This window comes from Sphaerodactylus townsendi, linkage group LG06, assembly GCF_021028975.2.
Source record: "Sphaerodactylus townsendi isolate TG3544 linkage group LG06, MPM_Stown_v2.3, whole genome shotgun sequence".
In the NCBI taxonomy this organism is placed as follows: Eukaryota; Metazoa; Chordata; class Lepidosauria; order Squamata; family Sphaerodactylidae; genus Sphaerodactylus; species Sphaerodactylus townsendi.
In genome coordinates this window covers 54246188-54267987 of record NC_059430.1, presented here as the reverse complement: position 1 = coordinate 54267987, position 21800 = coordinate 54246188, and the positions used below count along the sequence as shown (strand labels likewise).

The following is a 21800-nucleotide window of genomic DNA, read 5'->3' as shown; positions in this document are numbered from 1 at the left end:
GAGATGTTACTGCGAGGAAGGTGCGGTAGCCCCAAAGGGCTTGACCTTTCCCTTCTGGATCTCTGGAAACCGGCGGGAGAGGCGGGCCTGCAGCTGAGTGGCTCTTTCCGTCCTCGTCATCCAGCCGCGAGTCTTCCTTTACTCCGTTAGGAGCGAGGGGCGTGGCAACGGCGATAGGGACTTCCATGAGTCGTTTGGGGCGCTAATCCATGGATGCGGCGCCTGTGGGCGAGATCTCTACCAGATCACCGTGTGGATTACAAACCTCAAGATGCAGCTTTATGCCATGGAGAGGCGAGGAGCGACCACCTTTCATCGCGGCAACCCAGGAATCCCGTGTAGGCGATTCCTGGACTCTGTTATTTTGGTGATGCTCCCCAAGGAACATGGCTGCTTACTGGGGCCCGTCAAGGACACCGGGACTCAACCTGGAATTGAAGGAGGGTATCCATTACCGGCTTCCCAATGGGACCCCATCGGTCCGGCCGCACCTACAAGGGTACCTCGAGGAGCCACCCGGTAACTTCTGGCAGCTCACGGTAATCTCCGAGGGCTTCGCTTCCTGATAATGAAGAGTCTGAAAGAAAGCCTGCATTCCCAACGGACGGTTTCCTCTCCCGCTCGAGAAGACTGCGGGATGAGGAAGTAGAGGCGGCACCGAGATGCCAGCGGCATGGAACCGTGAGCGCCAACTATGGGAGGAGGAGCAGGGCACAGTTGCAGCAAACTGGAAGCGCGAAAACCTGCAGAGGACGGGAACAGCAACGCAAAAAAAAAGTCCAGCTCGAGTTATCGGACCCGTGCTTCAAACTGCAGCTCCAGCGGCAATACGCTGCCAGAATCTGTCAGTCCATGATGATAAAGTCCTGGAACAGTCCAGACTGGATTTATGACAGCGACGCGAATGTAGCGTTCTGGGCTCTCTTGCGCGAAGTGAACTCGCAGAAGCCCGCTTAAAAGCGGAGACGAACTGCTTAGAATTAGAGGCGAGAAAAAGCTGCTTTGCATCGCACCAAGATGCATTGGCTGCAAGAAGGAGGGAGCTGGCTGCTTTGGAGAGGAACTAGGAGGCAGCAGACCAGAGGGCGCAAAGTTGGAACTATGCTGTTACTGACCATGCGGTGCCAGGGGAATACGTGCGGGTCCTGCCACCCAAATGCCAGCGGCACCGCCAGCGCCCGATTCAACCCTGTACAACAGCAGCCTGCCCAACCTGCTCAGCCAAGCGCCAATACCTCCCCAGCAGGTGCCAAGAGCGTCGAGCGGGGCTACTTCGACCCCGATACCAGCGTTTTGATGGGACGCTTCAAACTTCCCTACTTCATCTTGCAACTCAATGCCCACTTGGGAAGACTACTTGATGATCTCTACCGGTCTGAGCGCCCGAAAAAATCACGGAACCTTCGGCTCCAGTCCTGAATGGGAAGCGGCAGCCGACTGGTTAAGTGACTGTTTGGATTTGCAGGATGAGGACTTTCGCCGCACAGTGCCGCATTCCTCCAAGCTTTGAAGGCGCTTTTCAAAGAATCCAGGCGCCCGAGAATGAAGCTATCCGCACCATCAAAACCATCCGGCAAAGGCAACCGCCCGTTTGCAGAATTGTCGAGGGAATTTAGATGCGGCGGCTGCTGGAGCTTCCTCCTGTGGCCTGAGCATGAGATCACGAATACTTCTGGGATGCTGTGGATAGCAAGCTCGATGAAACTGTGTTTTAATCCGGGGTTACCGAGCACCATTGCAGGTGGATCAGTTGGGGTCTCAAGTAGGCGTCGTTTGGAATCTCGCTTCGTCAAAGGGAGGCAGCCACCAGCCGAAACCACTACGTGTCCGCAGAGTCGAAACCCAGCATGCAGGAAAAACCACCTCTGAGCGCCCGTCGCCCGACAGGTTGATGTCTTTACTGCGGAGGGCCAGGTCATCCCTAGCATAGCTGTCCCAAGCAAACCAATTTAGCTCTCCAGCTCCAGCGTACTCGTCGCGAAACCACCACGCGGAGTCAGGGCGCCACCTCCCACTGGCTCGTCTAAGCGGTGACGGCGACCAGAAGGAGGGAAGCAGCTGTCTGTCTTTCTTCAGCCCCATGGACATGGGCGACTCTGGCGGCGGTGAGTGAAGGCAGCGCTCCATTACTGTTCAAGCATTTCTGTAACCCGGCTGGCATACCTTCGGCCCTTGTGGTTGCAAAGGCTGCTCCCACTGCTTAATCTTTGACCCCAGGTGGCAGAAGGAGCTGGAGTCTGGGCCGAATTCCCTGGCTAAGCCCATACCATTCCTGCAAATGGGCAAAAGCCCCCTCGAGGAAGCGAAGGACCGGCCGAATTCAAAACACTGGCGGTTCCTCCGTTCAGCGACCATTGGGAGAAAAATTAGTTTCATTTTAAGCGCCAGTGTCTTACTCATAGTTTGGGCATGCCTTGGTTGTTGTTGAGAACCAAAATTCATTTGGAAAAGGATCCTGAAATTCACTGACCCTCCTGCGGTGAACACATGAATTGGGAAGAAATCCGTCTCCTCCCACTCCCCTCTCTGGCTTCCTCAGTGATTGCTCGGTTACAATGACATCCCACGCATATCAGGATCCTTAGGGTTTTCAGGAGCAGGAATCACGTTGGTGCCACCACAGAGACACTGACTGTAAGGTATCATACAACCAGAGCAACTGCCCAAGGAGTGGCGCATGAGTCCCAATGAGGAGAAGGAACCGTTAGCTTTGCCGCGGAACCAAGAACGCTTGCTTTCAGCGGTTTCATCACGGTGACTCACCACCCACACAGCACTCCCGTTTGTTTGTCAAAGAAAGATGGAGTCTTCTGGCTTTACTGGTGTCGAGGTCTGTCGGTCTCCCTGTCCAATAAATATGCGCTTGCCTTTGATCAAGGACCTTTAGATGCACTTTCGGCAAGGGCATTTTACTCGATGGAGCTTGAGAAGCTTACTACAGAGTCAGAATTGCTGAAGGATATGACACCTGACTCGTTTAATACAAAGTTTGGACAGTTTGAATATTTAATAATGCCATTGGGTTAAGTGGGGCCAGACTTTCATGGCCCTTATCGAGGACCTCAGCAGTTTTTGTACAAAGGGTTGTTGTATATTTAGATGGCGTTTTAATTTACTGTAAACTATAGAAGAGCATGAAATGTTGGTCGAGAGGTATTGAAGCGCTTGCTTGACAACTCTGCTATGACTCTCCAAATGCTGTTTCATCAGACCTCCATTGACTATTTGGGTTACAGTTCGCCGAGGCTTAAAATGGATCCTGCTAAAATTGGTGCGATCCTCAATGGCCTGCCCCATAACCCATAAAGAACTCAATTCGTTTCTTGGTTTTGCTAATTTCTATCGCATTGATTTTATACCCCAATTTGCTGAACTGAGCTCTCCTCACGGGCCTCTCTTAAGCACTAAGGGTAAAGATTCACTGTCCATGGCGGGGCCCCCCTTCTCTGGTCTGAGGAATGTCAAACAGCCTTTCAACTATTAAAATCTCGTTTACCACCGGAACCTATCCTAAAGCACTTGACCAGATCTCCCGTTTGTAGTTCCGTGGGCGCCTAGGACAAAACACTTTCGGGGCAGCCTGTTGCAGAAAAATAAAGATGGTAGGCGGTTCCGTGTGCTTATTTATCTAAAATTCTCTGGTGCCGAACTCAACTGGACTGTGGGAGACAAGGAGACTTCGAAGCCATCAAAGCAGCACTCTCACTTGAAGCCACTGGCTGGGGGGCTAAACCTCCTTTCAAGTTTAATTAGGATCATAAAAACCTGGCGGCTCTTTCCACCCCCCCTCAAGATGTCCATAAAACAACTAGTTGGGCGATTTCTTTCGTTTCTCATTTTACAGTCCATTTTTTTCCTGGGAAAACCAACAAACTGGCTGGCTCATACCGAGGGTGGAGCTGCAACAGACATTCCGCATACCGTTCTTTCTACTCCCAGTTGGGGTTGGCTGTCACCGATCTCAAAGCGTCAGCCTCCTCCACCCCGTTCCCCGATTCGTCTCTCGCTTTCCTGCGAGGTGGAGGCGGGCTGCATGAAACTAGCGGCTGAAGGGACTCCCAATTCGTTTGGAGAATGGAGGTTGGCGGAGGGAATCTTGATGCGTGCCTCCCCCCCTCCGCCAAGAGTTCTTGCCCGTGCCGAACCGGCTGGAACATTTTGGCACAGAAAACTCTGCACGCAGCACGCCCGGCAGTTCTGGTATTGGCGTATGATAACAAAGAACATTGAGCATTAAAGGCTGCTTCGGTTTGTTGAAGCCAAAACCATCCGGGGAAGCCCATGGATATTTGAAGAACCTCTCGGTAGCTTCCAGCCCTTGGAAATTATCTCCATGGATTTCATTACAGATTTGCGAAGTCATGGCAACGGTGGTTTTATGGGTGGTGGTAGACTTATTCTCTAAGCAAGCCCATTTTGTTCCATGTGCTTCCATCCTCTGCTCCTAAGTTAGCCACGGCTGTTTATTCAACATGTTTACCGTCTCCATTCGCCCGTTAAGGTGGTCTCGACCGCTGACCCCAATTCATCTCAAAGAAGTTCTGGAAGCGTTTTTTTGGGATTGTTGGGAGCAGCCCGGCATCGCCGCCCCTACCGTTCAAAGTGGCGAAGGCGGAAGCAGAACAGAACCTAAAGAGCGAGTATTTCGTTATTTTTTAACTACCACCAAGACAATTGGTCGCGAGCTTATTCGTTCGCGAGTCGCCTTCTAATGTCGCGGTTCATAGTAGTACAAAGAAAACCCCTTTGAAATTGTGTCTGTTAAAAGCCGGCTTCGCCGTTACATACAACTACCCGCAGCAGCGTTGGACTAGAGTCCAACAATGGATTTCATCCCTGGCGAGGATGGAAGTCGGTCGAACCATGCTTAGCAAACAAGGACTCCCAAAAAACTGCGCAAGCGGATAAACACGCTCAGATTTCCCTCTGCGTGTGGGCTCCTGGGTGTATTATCTACAAAATCTCAGAGGCGTGCATAAATCTTCCAAAACTTGGCAAGAGATTTGTGGGACACTGGAAATTACTAAAAGTGATTAATGATGTCCTGCCGGCAGATTTACTAACTCTCTTAGTAACATCATCCTGTCTTCCATTCCAGCTTGCTCAAACCGGCTTCCGATGCCTGTACCCGACCGGAGGCCCCTCCGACCTTTATTATTGATGGCCACCGGCACTCACAGTGGCTATCCTGGACTCTGGCTTTAATGTAAACGCTTGCAATATTTAGTTTCTTAGGTGGAATATTCCTGGGTATAATCAATGGGTTTATTCGAAAACATTAAACCCCCACCCTTATTTCTGCTTTCCACGGCGCCTTTCATATGGAAACCTGGGGAAGGGTCTTCTTTAGGAAACTGAAGTGTAAAGGATTCAATGAGTGTTGATGGTGAAGTAACCTTGAGTGCATTCCACAGCCACGGTGATGGGCAGATGCGCCGGCCGGAGACTTTATCTTTAGCGGCGGAAGTAGAAGTCTCGTTCCCATGGGAATCAGGAAGGGGGGATGGGGTGAATGGTATTATAACCTGTGCTTCTGGCGGGAAGTGTCATTCCTGCCACTGCGTGTACTTGAGCTTTCTAAGATGTCTTAATAAATGGACTTTCATTACCAAAGCCTTTTATTTCTGCGTCTATGGAATTCCTTACACATCCTTGGGACTCTGCTAGTATGTCAGCTGAGGCAATCCTAGCAAGTGCCCTTCCCCAGTGCCAAGGATGGTTACAGAAAAGGGAAGCCTATGCTACCCTGTTTAGTTATTAAGGTGATCTCCAGCAACCAAGGATGGTGGGGTGAGCTCCCATCAATGTTGGGAACTAAAGTAACACCTCAGAGGACTTCTGATAGTGCCTCTTGGCTTTCTCACGACAATGCCTGTTTTCTCAGCTGTCTCTCAATTTGCGGCTTCCTGAAATAGAGAATATTTTAAATCTATGTTGCTCTGTATGTACTAACACTTTTTATAGTAATGTATTTTATAAATTAACACTAGCAGCAAAGCGCATTGTGGGGGGATATGCTATGGTCCTGAGCAAGGGGAGGGTGAGCAAGAATTTTCCCCTGTAATGGGTTTTACCAAGACCACAGCAGCCCCCCTCACGCGCAGTGCAAGTTCCCACCTACTTGGTCCTGAGTCTGTAACTTGGGATGGGGGGGAGGGTGGAAATGTATGTCTTGGGGGAAGGGAAGGTAGAATGGAGTGGCTTGGGGTGGGGGAGGGTGGGAAAATGAAACTTGGCATGTGGGAAAGGTGGAAAGGAGAGGCTTGGAGTGGGGGAGGATTGAAAGGAGTGAGTTGGGTTAGGGAAGGTGGAAAGGTAAGGCTTATGGTGGTGGCAGCGGAAAGGTGTGGCTGTGGTGGGGGAGGGTTGAAATGGGAGATTTGGAAATGGGGAAGGTGGAATGGGGAGGCTTGGGTGGGGCAGAGTGGAAGGTGAAGCTTGGGTAGGGGAGGGTTGGAAGGTGTGGCTTGAGGTGGGGGAGGGTAGAAAGGTGAGGATTGGGGTAGCAGAGGAATGGGGAGGCTTGGGTGGGGGAGGAACCAGGAGGGTATTGGCAGGCCGCTGGAGCAGAGTGTGTCAAGGCACCACTTCTCCGCCAGCTGGGATGGGCAGTTGGGAGTGGGGTGAACTGCGAGGGCACTGGAAGGCCAGTGGAACAGCATGCTCCAAGGCACCACTGTTCTGCTAGACAGAATGTGATGTTGGGGGTGAGGGGAACTGGGAGGGTATTGGAAGGCCAGCAGAGCAGCATGCGCCAAAGCCAGGATTGGCTGTTTGGAGGTGGGGGGGGGCAGAATTGGCTGTTGGGTGGGGAGCTGGCAGAGCAGTGTGCACCAAGGCACCGCTGCTCTTCTGGCCAGGTTGTGCTGTTGGGAATGGGGAGAACTGGGAGGGTATTGGCGGGCCGGCAAAGCAGCGTGTGCCAAGGCGTCACTGCTCTGCTGACTGGGATGGGCTGTTGGGGGTGGAGGGGGTATTGGCAGGGCTGGTGGAGCAGCAGGCACCAAGGCGCTGCTGCCCCACTGGCAGGGCTGGACTATTGGGGGTTGTGGAAGGGTGCAGAGAACCAGGAGGGTGTTGGGAGGCCTGGCAGAACTGGGCTTGCTCCTGCTCGCTGATTGGAGGAGGGTTTGTTGATTGGTGGAGGGTTTGTCATCACAACATTCCAACACTTAGACAATTATGGGTCAGGATAGTTTTATAATCATCTTGTATAATATAGACACAGTGGCTACATTTTAAAAGTCCAAAATCCAATAGGCATTTTCAACACTTTCCTTTAATAAACTGAGCGTGAGCAAGGCCAGGCTTTCACTTACTCACCGCCTTCTCTCACCTCACTTCGTTGTGGCAGCAACACTTCCCTCAATTTCTGCAAAATGTTTGGCCAAGATCTTGCAACAATATGCCATGAAATCTAGCCCCACCTCTGATGAGGTCTGAAGCTTCAAAAAAATCCCTTTAACTTTTCTTTCATTTTCAGATTTTTTTCTTCCAAACCTCTATAGAAAGATGTATTTATCTGTTCATAGGCCTAATCAGCTGATATACTGATATACTGATTGGTGATCAGCCATCTCAGTTTAAATTTCATTCCTGTTTCTTATGGGAGGGGAAACTGACGATCTGGGATATTATCCTGAGAGTAAGGTGAACAATATACTATTGACCTTTGGTTGTCAAAAGCCATTGCAATGTGGAGCAGGGAATTCTAAAACTCTAGAAGTCCCTAATTTGCCCCAAAATATTTGTAGATAAAACCTGAGGAGAACTTTAACCCCTGTTAAAGACTAGGCTTAGGACATTAACCTCAGAATAAATAATTTGTCTTGTTTGATTGGTAAGAATTTGTAAAGGTGGTCATTTTTTTTGCTTCTTTAAAAGTAAAATAATTCTTTTTCAATCTTCATCTCATTTTCCCTTTGGGCTTCTTTTTATTTAGTTTTGAGACTCTAAAACTATATGGAATTAAGAAACAAAAAACAAAGTAATTTTAAAATTATACACTTGTAAAAAGTCTATTAAGATATATATTAGTAAGAAGTCTATTAAGATTTCTCTAACACTTTGTGAACTGGTTAACAGAAAAGATTTCTGGAGAATAGTTGTAAATGGTACACACGTACACCAAATCAGTATGGAAAAGCTCCTATAAACATACCATTGTTCTCATTATTATAGTCATTATTATGGCCATTAGATCAATAAATTTAAACTTCTAACATTTCATAACATAAACTGATATTTGAAGGTACCTTACATCTAATAAAAGGAAAAATAAAGAAGTAATGGAAACAGATGAAGTCACAATAAAATATATATCATGGGATACTTTTGAGATGGAAAGTTACTGCACTAAAGATGTCTAAATTGCAAATCTTCCTTTGGCACTTATGAGAAAGAAACCAAATAGGGAAAAGTATTGCATGAGTACACACTGTAGTCTTCATGCACCATATATATAAAATCTTGAATATGGATATACAAACATTACACTAAGTAATTTGAACATAATTTTTGCATAAGTAGTTTTGTAGTAGAATTGTGGCTAAAGGGAAGGCAGGTGAGTAACTAAGCAGGTTTATAAAGTAGTAATGTGCTCAAAGCACATTGCTTCTAATTTTCCATTCTGTTCAAATATAAACTTTGCAAAAGGAAAAATATTTACGGTAGGGAACAAAACACCTATTATGCTCTCCAGTAATAACAGATTCCTCCCTGCAAAAAAAGAGATTTGTGGATATTACTGAGAAGACAACATCATACAGTGGGAAGCAACTTCTAAACAGTTCCTACTCAGACTCAGATGATATATTTCTTAGCAATAGAACATGGACCTGGTCTCATCTATTCAGCTTAACTGATAGAGGGACTCATAAAGGAGAAAACAGCAGCAGGGCTGTTAAATTGCAGGGCGGGGGGACGGGGACTGAGTAACAAAATTAAAGGGGTCCAAGAGAACTGGGAGCCCCTAAAGCAGGGGTGTCAAACTCACGGCCCTCCAGATGTTCATGAACTACAATTCCCATCAGTCCCTCCCAACATGAGCATTGGCTATACTGGCAAAGGCTGATGGGAATTGTAGGTCATGAACATCTGGAGGGCCGCAAGTTTGACACCTGTGCCCTAAAGCCACTGTTATGCTGCATCCAGCAGAATTTCTTTTAAATTTTTAAATACAGTTCTGGCTGTAGGCACTAGGACAGGGGTAGGGAACCTGCGGCTCTCCAGATGTTCAGGAACTACAATTCCCATCAGCCTCTGTCAGCATGGCCAATTGGCCATGCTGGTAGGGGCTGATGGGAATTGTAGTTCCTGAACATCTGGAGAGCCGCAGGTTCCCTACCCCTGCACTAGGAGCACAGGGACATTTGAGCACAGTAAAAGGCATGCTGGCTGTTGGCTAGACTTGAATTTCTGCAAGCTTGAAGCAAACTTGCCTAACAGATCAGCCAAGGAAGCACTAAACCCATCAACCAAGCAAGCACTGAAGCAAGACGAGCCAGCATGGCTGATGACTGCAACAATATCTGCCAGCCTGCAGCTTGCTAACAAGGTTGTTGTCTCAAATAGTCTATCCTCTCTTGAACCCAGCTCAGCAAGATCTTGCAAAGTAGTAATTAGTATGTTACAGCAAGATAAAAATAATATTTCTCTTCCTTTTCCTTAATTTCTCTCCCTCTTTTCCACACTTTTCTGATTCACTTCCCTCACTCTCCAGCTAATTTTTCCACATCGCCCACCTTTCAAGTCTTGGTCTCAACTTCTTCACATTCCTATCCTGCTTGGCAACTTAGAATGTACTTAAGAGCAGTATAAGAGCAAACCTTTGTTAATATTAAGAACAGGAGGGAAAAGGAGTTAATAGTGCCCCATTATCTAATAAAGAAGTCAAAGTATGCTTCTCCCACACTCCACCCTGTGCATGGTAATGGAACAGTAATTGTTTTTAGTGGTTATACATGAGGAACAGAAACAGAAATTAGAATTCCCAGTTGAGGCACTAAGTCAGCAGTGGTGAACCTTTTCTGTGGGCATGCGTGCACAGAGTTCATCATGTGGGGCGGGCAGAAAATCACCTCCCCACACACACACACCTAGGCTGGCTGGGTGTGATCCTTTACCTGGGAGTAAGCTTGGTTGCTGGCAATGAGGCTTGCTTCTGAGTAAACCCTCCTAGGGTCGTGATTCACCCACTCGAAGAGTTGCACGGTTGCTTCACCAAGCTTACTCCCGAGTAACATGCACCTCTGCGCTGTTTTTTCTAAACTAAAACCTCAGTATTCAGATTAAATTGCCATGTTGGCACTTTGCGATAAATAAGTGAGTTTTGGGTTGCAATTTGGGCACTCAGTCTCGAAAAGGTTCGCCATCATTGCACTATGTTGTCATTATTATTATTGTACTAGTGGAAGACCTTTGCAAAGGCTACTTTGCTATATGACAAATGACGTACTGATCCTCTGAATACGCCAGCCACAGATGCAGGCAAAACGTCAGGAGAAAATACTACTGGAACACAGCCATACAACCCGGAAAACCCACAACACCCCAGCAAGCAAAATTATTTGTTTTGTTATGACAAATAAGACAGGAATATTCACAGTAAGTAAGCAGAGGGTGCTCCACAACATTACCAAGCAGTATCCCTAAAAAGAATGTTGTTTCCTGGGGCAGTGGGGAGGAGGGTCCATCTTGACCTCTGCAGGCTGCCTTCCTTCAATCCTCCTTGGTATTAGCAAATTGTTCTATCCATGGGAACTAAGAGGGCTTCTGCCCCTCCCCCTCCCAATTTAGAATCCATCTACTGCTTACTCACCACTTTGGAGCATGCCCACTTGCAGACCTGGGCAGAGTCACCATGCCACTTGCAGACATCCCCAATGTGCATTTGACTTTTCCCTACAAAATGCAAATAGCTACCATCCAATTTCAGATCCCCAATCTGCCATGGAACGTTGCTGGGTAACCCTCTCTCAGCCAGACCTACCTCACAGGGTTTCTCCCACTGGGGAGAAATGCTGGATATGACATTTGTTATTGAGATCTATTTTTTTATTACATTAAAATCAGTACATCATTTGTCAAATAGCATTCTAGAGAATAAAAGGAAATCCTCAGGTACTCTCAAAACCTCCATCATATACAAGAAATCTTGGGAGAATGAGTGAAGTGTCAAAATAACTGAACATGAGCAAATGTCCCAATTTCCAAAAGAGGGAATAAAGGAACATTTGGCAAACTACCAGCCAATCAGTCTGACTATAAAATGGAAAGATACAGGGACAGCTTATAAATCTGTCAAATGGTAAGCAATTTGAAAACAATCCAATGATTGTAGGAGTCAGAATGGAATTATCATGAAACATTCTGTCAGATTAATCATCTCTTTTGTTTGATCAGATGACTAATTTAGTAGATTATGGGAATAGTGCTGCTGCACCTGTGAGGGAGTGGTGTAAGAAGCTCAAAAACTGGCTCATTTGCAAGCATCCATTATTCCTTCTAAAATGAGGCAGTTGTCGCTCATCCGGTTTCAGGATAGGATTGCACAAGCATGCACAATGCTATGCAAAGACCTGCAGGAATTACAACCAGTTTCACAAACTACAAACGCTCCAGTCAAAAGAGTTCCGGGCAGCAACAATGGAAAACCAACTTCAAATCTGCCATTCCTACACGGGGAATAGGTTAAGTGTACGTAGTTCAGGGTTTCAGTTGGCTTTTCCATGTCAGTCACTCTGATCACTTCAATAGGCAGGATGAAAGCTGCTGTATGACAAGCTGAAATGCGAATACCGTGATACTCCAATCAAATTGTCAGCCTATTTAATCATCCTTACTACTATTTGCCTCTTATTTACTTCTTCTGCACTAGAAAGCTGTGCCATTAATTGCAGCAGAAGTCTATTAAATCTTCAGTTCTAACAGAAATTACATGTTGCTCGTGATGCCTAAATGGAACTTCAATTAATGAGAATATCAACCTTTACATAGCAAAAACTTCAGAGGTTCCTGGCTTGCTTGAACTGGAAAAAGAATACTGGATAAAAAGGTCTAATCCTGCAAGAAAATTCTTCTGTTCCTAAAAAGCTCTGCAAGGTCAATTATGCCTCTAACTGAGCTCTCAAAAGGGCTTAGGTGTGCCCTAATAAAGTGTTTTGATGTGATTGCTTCAATTTGATACAGCCTTCAAATTTAAAAATAGCAGAGAGATTTTAGTTACTTCTCATCAAACCTATGTCTTTTTCTCCTGTACATTTACTTTTAAAATCAGAGCTGCGTTACATTCTAAGAAATGTTAAAGAGAAACATGAACTAGAAGACATCAAAGTTGTATTAAGAGACACTTTGGGAAAGGGAAAAATCCAAGGCTGACATTCCTATGTCAGAGCAATTTAAGACACTGGCTTAAATGTGTGATGCCTGGCATATGAAAATCAGAAAGAGGTGGAGATGAAATGAAATATGAGCTTGTACCAAAGATAAAACAGACTATCAAGTGAAGCCATGGGTTCTTCCAAGAATGCTTCTAGACCCTAGAACGAGAATGTGTAGTTCAGAAACTACTTCCATGCACATTTCGAAAGCACTGGAACTTGCTTTCAAGTCATAATAAGGTTCCCACAGCATCTCTCACCTTCACATGAACACGTGGTAAGCAAAACAAACTTGATTTAAATTGGACTGTCTTGTCCTCTCACCTTTCCGTTTCACCATGCTGTTGTTCTCAGGGATTCCAGTAGGACAACAAAACAGAACAGAATGCAATACTATACCCTGTTCCACCAGACCAAAGAAAAATTGTAACTTAATCTGCCATTTTCTCCTCTCCCCCACCCCCATGTGCTCCATCCCCCCCCCATGCATCGTCTGGTCTGGACCAGGCTGTGACAAGTGGGGGGCATGGAGCATGTGGAGGGGGGGGGAGAAGGAAGAAATGGCGGATGAAGAAACAATGTTACTTAGGTCTTTATGTGGAAAGGGTAAAGGTGTCATCAATAGTCTGAGATTCCCAGCTTTCATTCATTCATTCATTCATTCATTCATTCATTCATTCATTCATTCATTCATTCATTCATTCATTTATTTATTTGTATACCGCCCTCCCCGAAGGCTCAGGGCGGTTTCCAACAACATAAAAATTTAAAACATCATAAATATAAGTTAATTAAAATACATAAAATATTAAACTAGAGATGGCTTCAACTATTCTATTCTATTCCCCTTTTTATGAACCCACGGGAGGCCAGATGTTTACTTATTATTGCGGTTGATATCATCCCGGCTGGCCAAACGCCTGGCGGAACAGGTCCGTTTTACAGGCCCTGCGGAAACTTTGTAAATCCCGCAGGGCCCTGATCTCACCTGGAAGCCTGTTCCACCAGGTAGGGGCCAGAGCCGTAAAAGCCCTGGCCCTTGTAGAGGCCAGCCGGATCGCTTTGGGGCCAGGGATCACCAGTAGGTCCGCCTCCGATGAACGGAGGGGCCTAGAAGGGCGATATAGGGAGAGACGGTCCCTTAGATATGCAGGGCCAAGGCCGCGAATGGCTTTAAAGGTCAAGACCAAAACTTTAAACATGACCCGGTACTCGATCGGCAGCCAGTGCAGTTGGTATAGGACCGGAGTAATCCGGTCCCTTGCTGTTGCTCCGGAAAGGAGTCTGGCTGCCGCATTCTGTACAAGTTTCAGTTTCCGGATCATGGCCAAAGATAAGCCCGCGTAGAGCGAGTTACAGTAGTCTAATCTAGAGGTGACCGTGGCATGGATCACAGTGGCCAGATCAGAACGGGAGAGATACGGGGCCAGTTGCCGTGCCTGCCGCAGATGGTAAAAAGCTGCCTGGGCTGTCTGGGTGACCTGGGCCACCAATGATAGAGATGGATCCAGAGTCACCCCCAGGCTCTTGGCGGACGAAGTTAATTTTAACGTCTCGCCAAGAAGGGTAGGCAGGCCAAAGGCCACCGGACACTCCCCCCGACCCAGCCACAGGACCTCCGTCTTAGTGGGATTCAACTTCAGCCGACTTGCACTCAACCAACCAGCCACAGCATCAAGACAACGCTGGAGAGCATCAGGGGCCGAGGTCGGGCTGCCCTCCATTGTGAACAAGAGCTGGGTGTCATCATCGTATTGGTGACACCGCAGCGCAAAACTCCGAACTAGACTCGCCAGGGGGTGCATGTAGATATTAAAAAGCATCGGGGAGAGTATCGCTCCTTGCGGCACCCCACACATAATGGGGCGACGCTTGGAGATCTCACCCCCCGATGCCACCTGCTGTCCCCGATCTCGAGGAACGAGATCAGCCAATTTAAGGCTGAATCTCGAACCCCGATACCAGCGAGGCGGTGGACCAAAAGGTCGTGGTCTACCATATCGAACGCTGCGGTGAGATCTAACAACACCAACAGCGCCGAACCGCCTCTGTCCAAGTATAGTCGGAGGTCGTCCACAACAGTGACCAGCACCGTCTCGGTCCCATGACCAGCGCGGAAGCCAGACTGGAAGGGATCCAGTACGTTTGTGTTAAACCTATCTTTAGTTGTGACATTGCATTTGGAAAATTGTGGACATCGTTACTGGGATTTCTGATGGGAGAGGTGGCAGGGTAAAATTTCAAATCTTCAGGGGCTCTGTTCTCTCCCATCCATAGCACAATCCACTTTGAAACATTTAAATATTGGCAGATCTATCTAATTAGCATGATCTGGAAGACCCATAATTTTTGACACAGAACTTTAAGGGAATGGGGATGCAGAATATCTGAAACGCTGTTCATAGCTATGAAGTGGAGAATTTACATTCCTGATTCAAAAACTGGCACTGCACAATGGAAATTTCTCACTGAAGCATTCAAATTTCTTGTAATGTCACTTCATAACTGACAGCACACTGAACATGGACCATCTACAGTCATACATGTTACATAACACGTAACTGCAACATAGCAGTTAGAAGACAGAAGGAGAACAAGGTTCAAAACCCTATGCTGTTATGAAGAGATCTTCACTAAGAAATCTTGGACTTGCCTTGTAGCCACAATAAGATAACATAAGATAGATTACTATGTAGGCCCCTGACCTGCATGGAGGAATAGAGGAATGAAAATCTTATTAGCAGCAACAATAGTAAGCACATTCATTTTTAGAGAGCTTTAAGCCCTCAAGATGGTGGAAAGTGCAGTCAAATTAAAAGGGCAAAGGAAGGTGATTTTTATGAGCAACAGCTTATTGAATTATATAATGTTTGTGTTTTGTATAGGACCAGAGGTGGATCAAGGGGAACTGCACCTGGGGTGTGCATGCGCCCCTGCTGCGGAGCCGTCCGCCCCTGCCCCGGAACATTAGGCCCCTGCCACACACCCTCCACTCCTCTGCCCTGGGCATCGCTCCCCACCCATGCCCATTGGAGATGGGGGCTACTATGCCACTGTATGGGACAGAGGTGCAACTAAGATAAACTAAATATTTACCTATAAAGCAATTTACATTTTGTAAGCCTGGTTTGCTAGACACTAGAATCTTTTTTCTATACAATAAGAACTTTACCTTATTTATGTATTTATACCCTGCATTTCTCTCCAATTTGGATCCTAAAGCATCTTATAACATTGCCTTATAACCACAACTCAGAGGTGGGCTAGGCTGAAAGAGTAAGGTACGACCAGACAGGTCCAAAGTCACCAAGAAAACTTTCATGACAGAATTGGGATTCAAAACCTGAATCTCCCAAATCTTCCCATATTGGTCCATTTTAGGCATATTCACAGTTGCTTCTGAAAATCTTCCACTGTCTGAGGCTAATCTACATTTCCTACAGATTAGCATTTCACATGATAAATCGTGAACTCTACTCAGTGCCATAGAAAGGGAAAATGACGCCCAGGGCAAAATGGCAGCTACACCCACCCCCCTTACCTACATTTTTAAAGCTAAAAAAGCAAGCAGGCTGCATTTGTGGGGGCTGCGGAGGCCCCCACGCCTGCACCTGGGGTGTTTGTTCCCACCCACCCTGTGGTAGCTCTGCCTTTGACAAAGTTATGGACTCCCAAAGGGGGTGGCCCATCCCCATTGTTTCCAATGGGAGCTAATAGAAGATGGGGGCTACACATTTGAGGGTCCATAACTTTGGACCCCCTGAACCAAACTTCACCAAAACTCGGTGGTATCATCGGGAGAGTCTCCTAAAGATACCCTGAAAGTTTGGTGCTGCTAGCTTAACAATTGTACCCCTGACAGCAGGCACCCCCCAAATTTCCCCAGATTCTCCTTTTAAATCCACCCCCTTCGGCATGGATTTAAAGGAGGAATTCCTGAGGTCCCCAGTTTAAACATTGAAAGTGATGCTGTTTCAGGGTGGGGGATAATCGACCCCAAAACAGCATCCCTTTCAATGTTGCTTTAACTGGGGATCCCAGATTCTCCCTTTAAGGTAGATTTAAAAGGAGAATCTGGGCTCCCTAGTTTAAAGACCACTGAAAGTGATGCTGTTTGGGGGTGGATTCCAGCATTACAGCGGCCACCCATGGTGGGGAGGCCCCTGCAAAACAAAAAAGGGGATGCCAACTCAGGTGTTCCATAATACACCTGTGGCACCTCTGATTTCAAGGGGAAAGGATAAAAAAAGCAACCATTAAACATAATGACCTTTATGAAGAGTTTCTTAGTCATACTGATCAGATGGCTCAGTAGAATCAACTGGGGCCAATCACTGATGTAAAATAGGAGGATGAGGAATTGATTAATAATCACATTTTGTAAGAAAACCTCAAGAAATCCTTTTTCTCACTGGTGCAGAACAAGACAATATAATTAAGATCTAAAATCACTAACCCAAGAACTGATAGATAGCAAGGAGCCCTCTTCAATGACTCTGCATATTCCAATTGTAGGACAAAACAAAAGGAAGAGGAATTGCTCAACTCCTCAATTGGAATATAAGAAATTTCATACTGATGTGCCATCCTGTAAAAGTTCAAATGACAGAGTAGATCTCCTGAATATGTCAACTGCAAGACAAAACAAAAGGAAGAGGAATGACTCAACTCCTCAATTAAAATATAAGAAATTTCACATGGAAGTGTCATCCTGTGAAAGTCTAAATGACAGTGTACATCTCCTGAATATATCAACAAAGAGCTCAAATAATTATGGAAATTCTGACATCCTACTACCTCTATCTGCTCTATTCTTTCCCTCACCCAAAGAGGAGGATTTGAAATATAATAATACTAATCAGTTGAATCACTATCAGGAAGAGCTGGTGTCATTAGAAGAAACTTCGGAATTGAATTTGCGATAATTTAGAGTGCTAAACTGCAAAAATAAGAATAATGGAACAGAAAAATCATGGGCCCAAGAGCTTATTGAGCTTGGACAACAGGAAATGGACTCAGAACAAGAAATCTCATCACCTAAAAAGAAAAAACAAGATGTAATTATGACAAAAAAGAACGGGAGAAGTAATGGCTGTATTTTCATAGATGAGTTGAGACAATTAGAACAGATTAACAGTGAATCTAAGCAGAATATAAAAATTGCTCCAATGGAAGAAATCAGGATATACACAGACAAGAACAACATTACTACAGATCACATAAAGATGTTAGTTTGCCCAGCTGAGGTGCAGTAGTTGAGAAAATTGTATGCTTCCACATTAGCGTATAGTCCCAAATGAAAGAGAATTATCATTCATTTTTATGCACTGCCTTTGTCAAAATCATTATTTTGTGCATTAATGAACATGGTACTTTGATACAAGAGCATTTATGTCAAAATGCATTTTTTTTCAGACTTCCAAATGGATGAAAGGAGCAGGGCTAGACAAGAACTAGGACCCAGGTAGAGCATTCTGCAACACAGAAGATCCAGCATGCTTTGTTCTGTGGTGGAGGAACTTACTATCTACTAACACATTTCTGTGAAACACAGTATAGAAAGAGAAAGAAAGCAGACACAAAAAAGTACAAGATCTCACCACAGTAGAGCAAAGCTGGAGATAAATTGCAACAAGAAGTTCTTGTAGAATGGGTTTCAACTAGAAGATATGCTGATAAAGTAGTAGAGAGTGTCCTTCAGCTACTTGAGTGCCAAATCATGAATAGTTTTATAGGTAATAAGCAGCATCTTGAATTAAAACCAGAAACAAATGGACTACCAACAAAGCTATTCAGGTACAAAATAATCTTAACAATTTAGTGTCAAGAACGCCACCACATTTAGTGCCAGCTGTAGCATCTAGAAATCCTTAAAGGGCAGCCCACATGGATTGTGCTACAGATATCTAGTCTGGAGATTAGAAAAGCATGGATCACCATGACTAGATCCACTGAATCTAGAAGGGAAAACAACATGCAACCAATTGCAGATGAATGCAGGAGCTTGTAAAACCTTACTGATCCCATAACAACACTTAGTGGGGCAGATACACTTCCACAATTGTTAATTTATTTGATAAAAGTAATCTTATTTCACCCAGTAGAGATGTGTCAGTCTCCTCTAGATCATCAACTTTCTCAACCAACACCGCCTCAATCTTGTCTGGATCCAGCTTCAGTTCAGTCTCTCACTTAACTTTTGTGTTTGATGTAGTTTCGCAGAATCAACCCCAACAACAAGGAATAAGAATCTGCCCCCACCTGTTACTCACCTGAGCACATTTTTGCATTATAGAATAACAACTTATTCTATAGCAGTTCTGTAGTTATGAAAAGAAGGATTAGATGACTTCAGGAGAAAACAGGATTTAATCCTCTCAGACTTTTAGGAATCTGTTACAACATTCCTATACACAGAACAAGTCACAAATGCTTAGACTATAGTGACATTTACTGGTTTACTGAATAGGACCAAAAGATGGGGCAGAAAGTCCTGCACTAAATTTATCCAAATCTTTCTCCTCTAAGCTTCAGAAAAAAAGGTAAATATGATTATTATGCTTTTAAATTCCTTTAAGATCATTTTAAAATTAATGCCAGATTTTTATACTAGCAGAAAACCACAGAAGGCAGTTGTGTTGGCTAACAAAAATACTCTTCTCTTCCCTTCTGAAACCACTGCATTTTTTCTATAGCAAGAAATTGATTTGGATTTAAAACAACTCTACATTTTACACCTGAATCTTAATTTCCTTTATTCACTATTTTTGGTCAAGATAATTTTTAATGATCTGATGAAATGACTGACACAGAAGGCAGAAACAAAGTGGAAAATGTAAGATCAATATTCACAAACCTTTATTTCGATCTTTGAAAACAGAACTGGGATAACTACTCCAGAATATGCAGAGCTGATGGAATTTTTTACACAGCATGAAGTTCTATAAGGCCTTTCTTTGAATTCCAGTTTCATCCTAGTTAAAGGTCACAGGTGACCATAAGAAACCTAACTTTTCTATGCAAATATACTTTTATAAGCATATAAATAATCTAGAGACTTTTATAAGCATATAAATCATCTAGAGACTTGATACTCTCAAAACTTGCCTTTCTGACTTTGGCGAAGCAGGACAGACCCACCATACCAGATTAAAATAATCATATGTACATATAATTCATAATATTAGAGCAAAAGAAGAGGCGGAAAAGGCATGGAGGCAGTTTAGTGCCTGTTAAGTGGTTTCCTTCTTTCAGTCACCTGCTTCCAAATTATCACCAATCCAACATACTAGCCTATGCAATACTGAATATTCACACTGCCATTACCAGCTCTTGGCAGCTCCAAAAGTGAAGTCTGAGCTAAAGGTTTCCTCTTGCAAGAACCAACCCATCCTGTTGCTCATGGACATTGTTGAAGCCCCAACAAAGGTGGCAACAAACTTTTCCAGGTGCGGTCCACAAACCACCGGCTCCGGGGCAGCCCCAAAGATCTCACTGTAAATTAAGGCGAATTCCACTTTTGCCTCCCAGCCCCGTGGAGCAACACGTAGGTGAGCAGCCGCATTTTTGAACTGTCGAAGCAACCAATGCCAGGCGCCGCGTTTGCGACCGAGGGGGCGGAGCCACCGCCCAGCGAGCCGCCAGGTTGTTCAGGTGCAGCGCCGGCCGCGGCTCCGAAGAGGCGCGCGGGCTCCCCAGAAGGACCCTTCCCGTCCCGCCGTCGCCTTACCTCGGTGGCTGGGATGTTCACCACCCCTGTGGAGCGCCTCTTCTCCCGCAACTTCCTCTTCTCGATCTGCCCTTTGCCTTTGCGGGCGCTGGGGCCGGAGGAGCCTTTGCCCTTGGCCGCCACTTTCTCTTCCTCGGGAGGGCTCGCTGCCGCCCCCGCTTTGCCCCCCAAAGCCTCCGCGCCACCGCCACTCCTGGCCCCAGCCAGGGACGGCGACTGGGGCTCCTTGGGGCCACACCTGGCCAGAGGGATGCAGTTGACGCCCCCGCTTCGCTCGCTGCTGTTGTTGTTATTGTTGAGCTCGACGGGGGGAGGCGAAATGGTGGCGGCGGGGGGGACTGCGGCGCCCCCCGAATTTTTGCCATCCCCTGCCGTCGCCAGCCCCGCGGCCGGTGGTGCCTGCTTGGCCCGCATTTTCTCCCGCTTGGCTTTCCACTCCTCCAGGAAGTCGGTGGTCGTGTTGGCGCCGCTGCCCCGGTAGCCCCCGGTGGCCATGTTCTCCTCCCCGACGGGCGAAGGGAGCGACCGAGAGTGCGCTGCCTCCACTCAGCCCCTCGGGCTGACCAGCCTCAGGAGCCGGGCGGGCACGCGAATGGGGCTGGCTCGGGAGAGGCACCAGCAGGGGGACAGGGAGGACACCAAACACCCTGCGGGAGACAAAAGGGAGCGAGTCAGGCGGCATCTCCGTCTCCAGGGAACTGCTCCTCGAATCCCGGGGGATCCCCCACGGCAGCCACAGGACCCCTGCTCTTCTCTTCTCCCCCCCCCCGCCGCCCCCACTATAGTTCGGCACTCCATCACTTGTCACCCCACTTCCGAGGCTCCAATCCGTTTCCACCGAAACACACACACACCGCCAGGGATTAGGGTAATTAACCCTTCCGCTCCCAAACTTCGATTTACTATCACTCCCCAACATATTCCTCAACTACGATCGCTCATCCAAATCCTACCCAGCTCGTCTCGCTCCTGCTTCCCCAGCCCGTCTCTTCTCCCCCCCAGCAAACTCGCCTCTTCTCCCGCTGAACTTTCCACGAGCAGCTGCAAATGCTCCCGAGCCGCCTCGCCTCCCTTTCCTTCCAAGGTTCCCAGCAGGTCCGGGAGAAGTTGAGCCTGTGGTACAACCGTCGGGCAGACCGCGTGAGACACCCTTCTAGCGCCCTGGCGCACCCTGCGCTTCTTACCGGGCTCCCGAGCGAGCGCCGGGCGGGCGGCGCAGACTGCTAGCGGTCGCGGCTGCTGCAGGTGAGCGGTGGGCGCCGCGCTGTTCTGCGGAGTCCCGGAAGAGTCAGCGGAGCTCCGAAGCTTCCCGAGCGTCCTCCGTAGGGCGGAGACAAAGGGAGCCGAAGCGGGAGCGGAAACTGCCGAGGTGGCCCCGACAATGGGTGAAGGGGCGTGGAGGCTCCTCTGAACCCTGCGTGTGGGTAAGTAACTCCCCAGCGGTGCTTCGTGTGTAACCTGATCGCAGCGCCTGTGCCTCCCTTTTGCCCGGCTCATGTTATCTCGCCGGGCCGCCCAGGTGACAGGAAACTCACCACTATCTGGAGCACAACCCAGTTCCTTAAACACAGCCGAAGCCAATTCCAGCGGGAGTCGTGTTCAGGTTTATAAATCACACGCACTGTCACCATCAGACCTATGCTTTGGCTAACAGCACCTGTATCTATATGCTATGGATGTGAAGCCTGCCT

At 46.9% G+C, this 21800-nt stretch overlaps 1 protein-coding gene across 2 annotated transcripts in view; it reads right to left on the bottom strand.

Moving 5' to 3' along the window:
• The window catches only part of PAWR (pro-apoptotic WT1 regulator), an 87112-nt gene extending 65688 nt beyond the window's left edge, over positions 1-21424 (bottom strand). Inside the window, exons 1-2 of one of the 2 annotated variants that reach the window (XM_048500589.1) lie at positions 21063-21424; positions 20110-20756 (exon numbers count right to left, since the gene is read on the bottom strand). In XM_048500589.1, coding sequence (XP_048356546.1) covers positions 20110-20604 — 495 coding nt within the window. In that variant the 5' untranslated portion in view covers positions 20605-20756; positions 21063-21424. The remainder of the gene's footprint in view (positions 1-20109; positions 20757-21062) is intronic. The other variant, XM_048500588.1, reaches the window with a different exon arrangement.
• Positions 21425-21800: the final 376 nt, after the last annotated feature.